The sequence below is a fragment of the Bombus impatiens genome, unplaced genomic scaffold (genome assembly GCF_000188095.3).
Source record: "Bombus impatiens unplaced genomic scaffold, BIMP_2.2 scf_0276, whole genome shotgun sequence".
NCBI classification, from domain to species: Eukaryota; Metazoa; Arthropoda; class Insecta; order Hymenoptera; family Apidae; genus Bombus; species Bombus impatiens.
This window is the reverse complement of record NT_176695.1, coordinates 12,085-25,299: the sequence shown is the minus strand read 5'-3', so window position 1 is coordinate 25,299 and position 13,215 is coordinate 12,085. Positions and strand designations below refer to the sequence as shown.

Sequence of the window (13,215 nt, the reverse complement as noted above, 5' to 3'; positions counted from 1 at the left end):
ACCAGCCAATGTTTTACAATCTCTGCCGTTGGTTACGCGAAAGAATAAAATATATTCAACCGCGTGATTTACGCGAGTCCATGATATCGCAGCTTTCCGCGACGAAGAGCCGAGTCGATTGATCGTTCTCGCGACACCAGGCGTCGTTGGGAATTCGTATGGACGACTTGACGATCGATAGGCTTCGATAACGCCGACGAACCAATGATACTTGTAGATTTATAGCATGATATTGCAAGGTTCAACGCGATGAAAACGTTTCGCCACGAGACTTTTTACGGAAGATCTTTGATATTGATTAATTTATCGACAACCTTGTGAAACCGACAGAAGCATTAGCTGTTGAGGACTCTCGTGACGTTATTATAGTCGCTGATAATGGATAATTTCTTCCGGCGTTTCAACAGGTATAATGGAAAATTTTAAATGAAAGACTCGCGTGAATCATGAGCAAGAGCCATTTTTCATACAGTAGCTCACGAAAGTTTTCAGCGATTATAAAAACTTTTTATGAAGGTATTATGTGTGTTATACGAATTATTCTGAAATTTCATTAGCATTGTAGCGAGACGCGACTATCGTCATTATATTGGACAAATTTTTAAATAATCAGATAATGTATATATAGAAGTTACGAGATATTTATTCAGTAAGTATAAATGTTTGTACAGATCACTAAAATATTTGATCAATGAATTATCATTATGTTAGTATGTCACAGTATTAATTCTGTGTTTGAGATCACTACTTGTGTGTTACACGCTCAGAAGCAGTAATAGGGTACACAAAACATCCTACATGCCACAGCTATCGAAACAATAACCAGAAAGTAACGGAATAGCCGCCTCTGATATATACCCGACGGCAACTTCTCCAGAGGGATTAAAACCTCAGTATAAGAATCCTCCCAAATCAGCGCTTAATACCTTTTTGTTATAACACTCTGAACCGTTACTCTGTTGCATTCGTACAATAAATTTTACTACTATATCTAAAGTTCAATTCTTTACTTTATTTGTGAAACGTTCGAAGTGCAACGCGAGATCACCGGTGATTTGTCAATTTCGTGATTTTGTGTGTCATATACTATGCAATTATTTTTTACTAAGTATATGTTTACAATAAATATCCTGTATCTTTTATATATACTTCTGAATCGAATTCAAATTTTATCAACATAATATCGATACGATCACGATGAGTCATGTTTCAATCGTAATGTCGTAGCGACACTATAAACACACACAAAGAACACGGTACAAAAAACAATTCTCTTTCCAACGGTTTCCAACGGTTTCTTCGTTATATAGCATTGCTAAAAAACTGTTTATGAGAGATCGACGAAACATAAACAAGGTCGCAATAAAGCGTAACTGCCGACAGGCCTAATGAGCCATCGATATCCCTATGGTCCTTCTCCAAATACTCGGTAGAAGGCGTACATGGCGACGGTTACGAATACGTGCGTAGTGGGGATGTCGAAATATAACAAAGGAAGAAAGTGGATTAGCAGTTCATTTGTCAGTAAGGAATCGTTAGCAGAAGTCGCGAGTTGGGAGTCGCCGCTGCCGAATCAAACGCCGAGTATTCGTTTGGCACGTTTTACGTCCTACGCCTTACTAACATTTGATTAACAAATCAAATTTTTAAAAGTTTCGTATAACACGTATAATATATTTATAAAATGTGTATAACAGTGACCAAAAAATTGAACTAGATCGTAGAAGATGAACAGGTCGATGTGACGACTGAGAAAACTGTGGTTTTAGTTTTCTATCTCTTCTCGATAGGAAAGAAAATAAGAGGAAAAGGCAAGTTAACTAAAGAGTACATTAAGTTCATTCCACGAGACTATCGCTCGCGTGTGTGTAACTGGAACGAACGAGCAAAATGCAGTCACCAGCGTTACTTAATTCAATTTCTTTTCTCTTTTGGTTCCAGGGGAGTTACCAGCCGCGGTGCACGACGGTAACGGAGTCTCCAGGGCGTTCCTCAACCTGTGGCTAATTCACTTAACGATGAGTTACGTTTTTTCCAGATGACAATACTAAGGTGAGTCAATTATCACTGAAACGATCCCGTTGAAACCTTACCGTGCATCGTTCCAACATGTTCTGATCCTTGTATAACGATAGTTAGGAGTTTTGAAGCTTTAATGCTCGACGTTAAAGGTTAAGATTTTTAAACTAACGTATATAAAGCTCAAACGTTAAGATTCTTAAAGCTTTTGAGGTTAGTGTAAAAAATTCATAGTATTTCTGTATCTTTGATTCGTGATCATTGATTGGTCTAACTTTTTTTTTGTAATTAAATTACAAGGTTTTAAAAAAATTATCCATTTGCAATATTCTGAAAAGAGTGTGGTAACTTGTCTCTTCGATTTTTAGTTGATTTTTACGCACATTTCCTTGATGAATAATATACCATATAAAATCGACGAATAACATATCATACATCATATAAAAGTAATACTTCAATTTTCTTGTCGAATGTAACAAAGTCTGCACATAATTTCTTTTGAATCACTTCTTATCCGCAATTACTACATGCATAATAAGTTAGACAACAAGAGCTTTTGATATTAAAGGCTTAAACATTGAAGACTTTAAACTTTTATGACAGCTTTATAACTCGAGCCTTAAAAGCTCGAGTTTCGAAGCTTATTCTAGAGACACTAATCTAACCTCTCTTATCACATAAATACATTATCAAACCACCTAATCCGGCGAAACGATCGTAAAACGGCCTGAACAAGTCCTGGAGTATCGATTGGCTCGAAAAGCGAAACGCTTACCATGGAAGGTGGGCTACGATTCCAATTTGAACCTTCGTCGTGTCGTTTCACGGAAACTAGAAGAAAGATCTAACCCTAGATTCTCTCGTTTCACTATAGAGATCCGATGATACGGTCTTGTTTTGAATCCGCGCGAATGTTTCTATGGAAACTGCATAGTAACAGGCTCTGCAATTGTATAAAACCGTCTTTGCCAATCATGGTTATTACGACGATCGTATTATCACGTTCTTCGTCGTTTATGCGATTGCTACCGAGAAGTTTGTCTATTCGCATATTTACTAATGCTCCAGCGTGTCGTTGAAATCGTTCGACAAACCCAGCCAATAGTGATTCTAGAATTGTTACGATCTGCCTTCGAATTTCGTGTATCCAATCCGCAATCGTCGTGTCTCTTGACTTCTCCTCGATATTCGTATCCTTCGTTCGTTATTTTTAGTCTAATAGAAGTCTTTTGTGTGTCTCCGCTTTTTTCACCAACTGTTTTATTTCTTGTAGTTTCTTTTTTGCCACTGGTGTATGGCTACTCTGTTTTTGCAGGCTCTGCTCGCTCCTCTTTTTTCATTTCCTTCTTTTCACGAAATGAGTAGGTTTGTTTGCGATTGGGAGCCGTTTGGTAGCATTCCACCAAGGCTTTCTTCCTTCATTTCTGTCAACTTTCCTCCACCTTGCTCGCTTTCTCTGTCCTTTATTTTCCCTTTGGTTTTTTTGCCCCGTGCGCTTTTCCTGGTCCTGGGATTTAGTGCTCCCTTCGTAACTCTCTGTTTCCGTTTCTTCACTTTGCTCTCTTTTTATCTCATTCCAAATCTTTCCTCTTTTTACTCATTCTATCCCGTCATTCCCACTTTCCTCTGTTTTATGATCTTCCTTTTCGGTTTGTCTGTTCCTTCTGTTCCATGCGCCGCTTGCTCTTTATCTTTAACACGTCGGATTTTCCGCTTTGTTCTTCTTTAAATTTCCTCCCGACGCAACATCCAGCTATGATTCCTCTTCATTTTGGTTTTCTTTTTCCTTCGCCGATCGTTTTGTTTCGTTTCGCTCGCGTTTTGATTCAATTTCTACTTCACGAAGTTCCCTGTATCAAAGTATTTTCTTTTCTGCCGAACTCTTTACATCAGCCTGCCTCTTTTTTCCTTAGCCACGTCATTTATTTCTTCTTTTTTCGCTGGATGTTTCCGCAATCCGAGTTGCAGACGAGTTTTTAGATGCGCAACTCGATAGTTCATCGGATCGAAAGAAAGTTGCGTCAAGTTTCCCTAGCTAAATCTGCCTCAATTTCCAGGGGTTTCACGTGAAAATATCTGTATGTTCATGGTTTAACGAGAAACAAATTGATCGATTTCCACATGATTCGTGTCGCCTAACCGATTAATCAGGTTATTTATATCGAAACTCTTGTAAATTAATAACTGATGAAGTATAATAATTTTGGTTGGTTAGATTAAATTACACAGAGATAACTAAATTATATCATACTTACATTAGCAAACATTAGAATTGATTTAAATAAAATTGTTTTTCTTTTAATATCTGTTTTCTCTAGTAAAATTATTAGCCCTAAACAAAGAAATTGATAGAAATTCCTGTTTTTAAACGACATTTTTGCTAAATAAGAAAATTATTATCTTTCAATAATTAATAAAACGAAGTTATTATTATAAATAATTATGTTTCCCTTAATAATAGAATTACAACTCGGTAAAGAAATTATTACTAGAATTTATTATTCAAGGGATTGAAAATGCGAATGAACTCGTGTTTTTCAACTAACGAGTTAATATTTCGTTTCGTATTTCAGCAACTAAGACATTTTTTCGTCCTGAAACATTTTTCAGAATGCATCAGAAGATACACGCGTCTCGATATAGAAAACAAGTTAAGCTCGTCCATCTTCATTTCGATAACTTTCGACGAGTTTCCGGACTTTGATGGCCACGGTTATCCACGTCGTTAACTAATTCAATCCCCTCGATTAAAATTTACAAGGATGCCAGTATTTTCCTAGAAACTTGCTGGAAATTCGCAGAATCCCTCAGTTTCGTCAGATTAATAATAAATAATCGGTGATCGGTGTTTCTCGGGTAAACTCCTCGCTTCGCTTGAGTTTCGTTAACAAAAGCGAAACGTCCGTTTCTTCGCTATAGATGGAAATCGATTTCGTCGTCTACTTCCACCAGTCGATATAGAGTAAAATATTGCAAGGTACAGCGAGAGAAAGAAAGAGGGAGAGAGAGAGAGAGAGAGAGAGAGAGAGAGAGAGATTTACTACGATTTAAACGGTTGGCCTCGATCATGGAAATCAAATCTATTTAATTGGATTTTACACGATTTACGTTTCATCACTCCGTGAGCTAGTGGAATAAATAAAATGAAAGGATTGGCTGTGAAATGTCCGCGTGAACATCGTTTTATCATGCGTCGTTTAGCATTAATAAATTAATCGATGATCGTGAATAACCGGTAATAACTAGAAGTCTAACCAATGCAACGGATGAAATTGTGGAAGACTAAATGACGAGCTTTCAAAGGTGTTTCACGAAAAATAGAGATAAATTTTCTTATATCAATTTTACTGATGACTGTCTATTGAAATACAGGGTGGTTGGTAACTGGTGGTACAAGCGGAAAGGGGGTGATTCTACGCGAAAAAAGAAGTCAAGAATATAGAATAAAAATTTTGTTTTTTAATTTTTCCTTCGAGACAACGATCTACAGTGAAATCCTTTATAACGAGACGTGATAAAGTGCACGTGTACCGAGCGAAAATTCAAAGTCGATTTTCTCGAAAACAAAGCCTCAGACGAAAAATTTGTATTCTATATTTTCGACTTCTTTTTTCGCGTAGAATCACCCCCTTTCCGCTTGTACCACCACGTACCAACCACCCTGTACAACTGCAAAATATAGCCTACAAATTATATTTTGTCAATTTACTAATATTATTAATACGATAAATTACTAACATTATTAATACGATAAATTTGTAGCGGCACATGAGCTAAAGGACAATTCAAATCATGTTGTTGTTTTGCCTCGGAGTATCAATATCGTTAGGATACACGTAACGTAAGGATAAATAAACTTTGAACAAAACAATGTCGCCGCTGCGTGCAACCGTCGAACAAAGACGAATTTGAATTTTCCGACTCTCTCCCGACCAGTATAAGTAAACGGACGTGATCGTAAGAGTTACCAGTTCAGTTATCTATCAGTTATTAATTAGTTGTGCGAATCAGTATCTATTAGGTCATCCCATAAGTTCGTGCCGACTTTTGTCATTACACATTACACATACATTTCATGTGTCGATTTATAAACATACGGCGATAAGGACCAATACACTTGAGCTTAGCTGATCGAGAACAGGCTAGAGCAGATTTTCGTGGGTAATAAGATCGTAATATAGTGAACACAGTGACTTCTAATAGTAAAAAATGTATATTGTATATACTTATATGTTTTATTGTTGTACATTTTGTTATTTCAAAGTTCGTCTTTTAATTTGCAAGGAAACTGCTTTTTAAAAATTATTTACATTTTCAATCTGTTACTGATACTTTATAATAAAAAATTTTATGAAATAGGTCTTAATTCTATAAAAGTAGTAAAATGACACGTAGATGTAAAGAAAATGAAAGTCAAAATGAATTGTTGTTTCATGATTTATCTGATGCACTAAACAACACTTGCGACGGAAATGAATTCAGTGATAGCAGCAACCTTCTTGAATTAAATAATGCGATTAGATATAGAAGAAGACTGAATAATTAAATATAATACCAAATGCAAATTAAAAATGTGCATATATGCATCCTATTGCTTGCCAAGCATGCTTCTGGTGCGTTCAAAAATGTGCGGGCCCTGGGAGCGCGTTGAGCGCTCAGATCGCTGTACGCAATGTGTTAACAAAATCCTAGAACCATAAAAGACACGATCCTCTCCAGAGATTCACATTTAAGCTTTGAGGAGACAAATTATGCGCAGCAAGACGACACATGGCGGTGTGTCCTGTGTCTGAAAACGGTAACCGGAAATTGCCCCTGATTTCTCATGAACTCGCGAACGGAGCAGAAAACGATCGAATGCAACCGGTAGCCTGCAGTCGTAGTTCGTTATTCTATGCTCTATCTAGCGTATGATATATTCCTCGGTTCCGTTTCGAAGATTCTGGATCCCCACGCGTCACAATTTCAATCTCGCCTCATGCACACATTTGTTTCATATCGAACGTCGATACGATCGATGAATTAACCGATATTCATAGTTCAAGGTTTTATCAAGGGGATTCCACAGTATTTCGATATTTCGAGGATATAGTTTCAGAGGACGGGAGAAGGAAACTGGGGTGCCATGTGACGGGTTCCGCGGAAACTGTAGCTTATGCAACACAGCCTGCGACCAGCCGTATCTCACCTTCCGTGCTTTCATTATCAGTTACCATAGATCACCGCGAGCGAGCACCAATGACGTCGCATCCGTTCATCTCTCATCGCGAACTGTCGCGCCCCTCGACCAATGACGATCCATGTTCCGTATCGCGCTCTGTACCATCGATATCGATAATGTTCATCAGAGTACAATAAACTGCAGATCATTAACTCTGCTGTCGTTTTTGCAAATCTATACTACGATCTCGTCCGAGTTTTAAAAATAAGGCTTTTAATACTTTCATATGTTCGCTGCCATAAAGAATGGGAACAAAATGTCCACCAGAGATCAAATTTTCTCTTTTGCACTTTTGAATAATATTTTTAATTTATTAAAATATACGTGTGTTTACTATAATAATTGGTTGAGATTTATCTTCTTACGCGTACATTTATTTATTTCACAACTTAGAAAACTGTTTGGATTAGAATCAAATGTAAATTGATCCTGGAACGTCATACGTATGTGATGCTGTAAACGAATGTGTTGATTGAAGTTGTGGTATAAAATTGATATACATATTAATAACAATCTATTTTTCAGTTGTAAACTTCTTACATCTTATTGCGTCTTACTGTGTCTTCTCTACTTCTCAATTATAAACTTTGAAAATCTTGAAAGATGAACGACACGATTGAGTGAAGGGTTTTTTTTATTTATTTATTTACATTTTACAACTTGTCCAGTAGGACATTTGGTAAAATATTATAGCTTAGTGGAATAATAATATAACATGTGGATGGCTACCCCCAGTGGGATACCATCTTCGAATTTGATTAATTTATTTCTTTAGTGTGGTGAGTGTTTGTTTGTTAGGTAATATCCTTTGTGAGATCTATTGGGTGTTTCCTTTTTAATCTTCTTTTTATGTGAGTGAAGGGTGATCCAAAAAGTGTTGTAGGGTTCAAGTAACGAAGAAGAAATTTTTATTTCACTTTGTAGGCGCTCGAAATTTAAAGTACGTAATATTTCTTTGTTTCTTGCATCTTATTGCATCTTACCGTGTCTTTTTTTTATTTCTCAATTATAAACTTTGAAAATTTTGAAAGATGAAACAACACGATTTAGTGAAGGGTGATCCAAAAAGTGTTGTAGGGCTTAAGTAACGAAGAAGAAATTTTTATTTCACTTTGTAGGCGCTCGAAATTTAAAGTATGTAATATCTTTTTTGTTTCTTGCATCTTATTGCATCTAACTGTGTCTTTTTTATTTCTCAATTATAAACTTTGAAAATTTTGAAAGATGAAACAACACGATTGAGTGATGGGTGACCCAAAAAGTGTTGTAGGGCTCAAGTAACGAAGAAGGAATTTTTATTTCACTTTGTAAGTGCTCGAAATTTAAAGTACACAATATTTTTTTGTTTCTTGCATCTTATTGCATCTTACTGTGTCTTGTGTCCTGTTTTTAAGAGAAACAAGGAACCTTTATTATATTTCCTTTCGTGTGCATAGTACATAATACATCGTCAGGATAATAAAACGTCAGGAAATAGAGATTTAGAACATTCTGTTGCGTAGATTCTTCTTAATGTTTGTGAACTAGCGCGATTGTAGTCCGATTAACAAAGCCGTAACTAACAAGATTAAGAAACGTATTCCGGCTTAATATTTTCTCTTCGCATTATCGCGCGGTTGGAACAGGAACGAAGGAACATGGAAGAACGGTGATCCGTAATGTAAACAGTTTAATAGCTGTGATTCATCGTTTAATCCAATTGCGAAACGGATTGCGTTATCTCGAACGAACCGAGTTTAAAACAAAATCAATAAATTTTCAAGGTTTGCCATCAATCTTTAAAAATCGTTGATCCTTCGAGCTCTATTTAAAAAAGAACTTTATTTAACTCCTGTCTGGTAACATCGAATTTTACTCGTGACACTTATAATTCTTATTTAATAAAGACAAGTTGTAATTGTAATAAAATGTATATACTTTAACTGCAGTTTCAATGTTCTATTCTGAATAGTATAAATATAAAATATGTGCAATGTCCTCATATCGTGCTTCAAAAAATTCCACGTTTCCGCAGACACTCACGTTTCTTTACGAGTCGTGAAGCTCTCGATCTTTCTCGATGCAGTAGACAGCATACCAAAGAAAGCCAACCACAGAATTTAATGAGGAATCCGCTTTGCACACTTTTCCAGGGGGTAATTGGCACTTCGCCTCACGCTAATTGACAGATCCATTCCGCGCCCTTTATCGCGAGTGTGAGGAATCGTCTGTAGAAAACGGGGTTACAGCTAATGTACGCTGCCATTCACCGTCGTTCCTTTCTCGTCTTATAACCGTTTTATAACCACGTTAAAAGCCACTGTCCAACTTTCGAGTCGAGTTTTCAGTCTCTGCTTTAATCGTCGTCTGAATTTATACTCAACTTTGGACATAATTAGAATTAGCTGACAATAATTAGAGCATCGCTACTACGAATGGTTCTATCATTACATCAACAGAGCAAATAACAGAGAAAAATTCCTACATGATTGATAGATTGATTTTTTATTAGTATTTATTCTAGCTATTGTGATATTTATTTTTATTATTTTGTGATAAAAAGATTTACTTTTAGATAACAGTTGAGAAAAGACGCGCAAGAAATGGGTCAAAGACATCATACTTATGTAACTAACGAAGGGCGCATTCCTTTTCTTATTTCTGCTTCTTTTTGTCTTTTCTCATTTCATTCCATCAAGATTCCATCAAAATTCCGTCACATAAAAATATATTCTCTTCGAATATTGTGTGAATTTCGTTCTGAAACAATGGTTGCCTATCACAAAGAGCATATGACATTTAAATCTTTCCAAACCAAAAGGAGAATAGTCTTTTTTAGAAACTTTATCTTTAAAGTCACGAAATTCCTTGTGTCGTAAATGTTTTCACCAAATCTCTTAGATCATACAGTTTTTCTCCCACTGTACAATAAATTGCTTCCTCGCCATTGTCTACGCCGAGACGTCTTTAATTCAACAGACACGAAATTTACAGCGCTTTCCTAAGTGCTTAAACTTAATTAAACTACAACCTCGTGCTCTGCTTTCTCTTTATTTTTTCTTTTTTTTTCTTCAGAAAGAACAAGCACGTGTTACTATTCAGTCGGTAGGTTTAGCACAACACTGGAATGGGAAATTACGTGTCTTTGAAGGGAACTTGCTTCTCTAGTCGCACGTCTAAAAATATATAACGAGAAATTAGAATGTTTTCCGTGACAGTATTTTTGCTCATCAACAGGGACGAATCAGAATGCGCTAAACGAGAGGGTAAACGAAGTTATGGCGGGACGAGAACTTTCAGGGGATTAAAGCGTCCCTTTCTCCGTTATTCTTTTCAGGGAATTACATTCTCTCTCTCTCTCTCTCTCTCTACTCTCTACTCCACTTTCTCTGCTCTCTACTCTCTACTCTCTGCTCTCTGCTCTCTACTCTCTACTCTCTACTCTCTACTCTCTACTCTCTACTCTCTACTCTCTACTCTCTACTCTCTACTCCACTCTCTCTACTCTCTATTGCTACGATATAAAGAGACGGACAGGATCGTTCGATACTTCGAAACTCTCGAAAGCGTTTCGACGCAAATAATAGAAATTAGTTTCCGTTTGATCGAAGTTTCATTATCCATTCTTCGGTAACCATTCGTGCAGCTGACAAGCCGCTTTGCCAGTAACGCCCGAATGACGAACGAAGTCAGGATAACGAACCACTGTTTTACTATCGCGAAATAACGATCGAACCGTGCCGTTTCCACGCTTGCTTCGTTCATCGTGCTTCTCTTTTAATGGGTGCTACCGTGAATTGTTGTTCTCCTTGGACCTTTACCCCACCGTTTGCTGGGGGTTAAAAGGAACAAATAATGGAACAAATATCGGATATCGAAATGCAGGAGCTAGTCACTTAGTTGCAAACTCGTATCGGTTAATAATTTCTTTGTATTAAAGATAATCAACATATTGGTATTCTAACTATATCGTAGTACGTATTTCTTATTTATGCAATAATGAACGTAATTTATAAATAAAAATCGTGAAAATACGATAAAACGATATAACGAGATCGTAAAATCAATTGGAAATAAATCTATTTCTGGTGAGAGACGAGTGAATTGAGAAAGTGAAAAGACAAAGTGAATACATGAGACTTCTGTCAGGAGGTTGCTACATGTTATACAAATTTGACAAACGAAACTTTTGTTTTTTCAACGATGTTTTTATTAATATTAATTCTAAGGAAAAGAACATTTCTTACATTTACTTGAATTAGTAATTATGTATAAACTATATAAAGTATAACATATTTGAAAGCAAGCTTTTCAAATTGTTGTATAAATTATAACATATTTGAAAGCAAGCTTTCCAAATTGTTGTTCTTCGCTTATTTGCAAAATCTCTTTCTACATTAGAATTTTCTTCAAATAATCAATCGTGAATGTGTTAACGTTGAAGTACAAACAGATTCGAATTCCCGTACACAAAACGTTGTGTAGAGATTTATACGACAGTCGATTCAGCCGAATTCTACGTCACAGTTATCACATCTTCTGGTATCGGTTGTGATGCTATTGTGGGGGTAATTAATCGACTGTCGCGAAGCTAGGATCGCGATTAATTTGACGAAAGGCATGGATAAACGGATTGGTCGGCTTAACGAACAGAACCGCGCTGTTTTTCACACGCGTTCGAACGTGTCGGTCTCCTTTTTCCACGCCGCCAACCGTTCCAGTGCTCGATCGCTGGCTGATGTCCAAAAAAGTGACCGCAAATGGAGAATCGATGGAACAACAAGCGCATTCATCGGACTCATTAATTCTGTAACTGCGTTGCCCGGCCGCGTATCTTCCTCTCCGACCGATTTATCACGTTCCAAAACGAAAGTATAAACAAAACATAGCCGCGTGGTTGGATATTCCCATGCAATTTGTAGAGTCCTTCAACATAGAGACGCAGCATAGGCTAAAAATTTCAAGAGCAAATATTTCATTTCTTTTATTATAGGTGTTTATTTATTATTATCGTTGTAATTATAATAATGAGAAATAGAGAATTTTCGTTCGAAGGAAAAGTTCTTTACCAGGCATGTAAACATGAAACCGGAATTTTTGTATAGAAAATACACGTTTATTGTATGGAAATGATTAAAAATATTAAAAAGATTTTATTCGAAGTATTGCCCATCGCTAGCTATACATTTTTCCCACTTGTCTGGCAATTGGTGGATGCCACGCCAAAAAAACTGTCGCTCTTTTGAGGCAAATCAGTCATCGAGCCATTTTCGTACATTTTCGTAAGAAGCGAAGTGCTGGTCAGAAAGTGCGTGTCCCATCGATGCAAATAAATAGTAATCGGACGGAGTCAAGTCTGTTGAGTAAGCCGCGTGCGAAAGTATTTCCCAACTGAACGCTTCGATCGTTTCCTTGACCGGTTTCGCTGTATGTGATGATGCATTATCACAAAGCGAAATTACTTTGTGTTGCCTTTTTTGATATTCTGGTCGTTTTTCACGCAAAGCTTGATTCAAATCGATCGTTTGTTGTCGGTAGCGCTCAGTATCAACGGTTTCGCCAGGTTTTAACAGCTCATAATAGATCACACCCTTCTGATCCCACTAAACACAGAGCATTGTCTTCCGTCCATAGCGATTTGGTCTTGTAGTCGATGTCGGTGGTTCGCCTGGAGCTACCCATGATCTTTTACGCTTAGGATTCTCAAAATATATCCACTTTTCATCGCCAGTCACAATTCGGTGGAGAAACGACTTTCTTTTGTATCTGGCGAGCAGCATTTCGCAAGTGGTTTTTCGGTTTTCCTGCTGTCTTTCATTCGGTTCATGTGGAACCCATTTTCCCACCTTCTGGATCTTTCCCATGGCTTTCAAACGTACGGAGACGGCTTCTCGTGTCACGCTTAATCGATCAGCGAGTTGTTGTTGCGTTTGAGCGTCATCCTCATCCAACGATGCTTGCAATTCGCTGTCTCGAAACTTTTTCGGTGGTCTTCC

General features: G+C 37.0%; 1 protein-coding gene across 1 annotated transcript in view; it reads left to right on the top strand.

Annotated features, from left to right (window-relative positions):
- LOC100748844 overlaps positions 1–13,215 on the top strand; it is a 403,660-nt gene that overhangs the window by 382,501 nt on the left and 7,944 nt on the right. The window contains exon 10 of the mRNA XM_024367091.2: positions 1,942–2,052. Within this exon, the coding sequence (XP_024222859.1) occupies positions 1,942–2,042 (101 nt within the window). The 3' untranslated portion in view covers positions 2,043–2,052. The remainder of the gene's footprint in view (positions 1–1,941; positions 2,053–13,215) is intronic.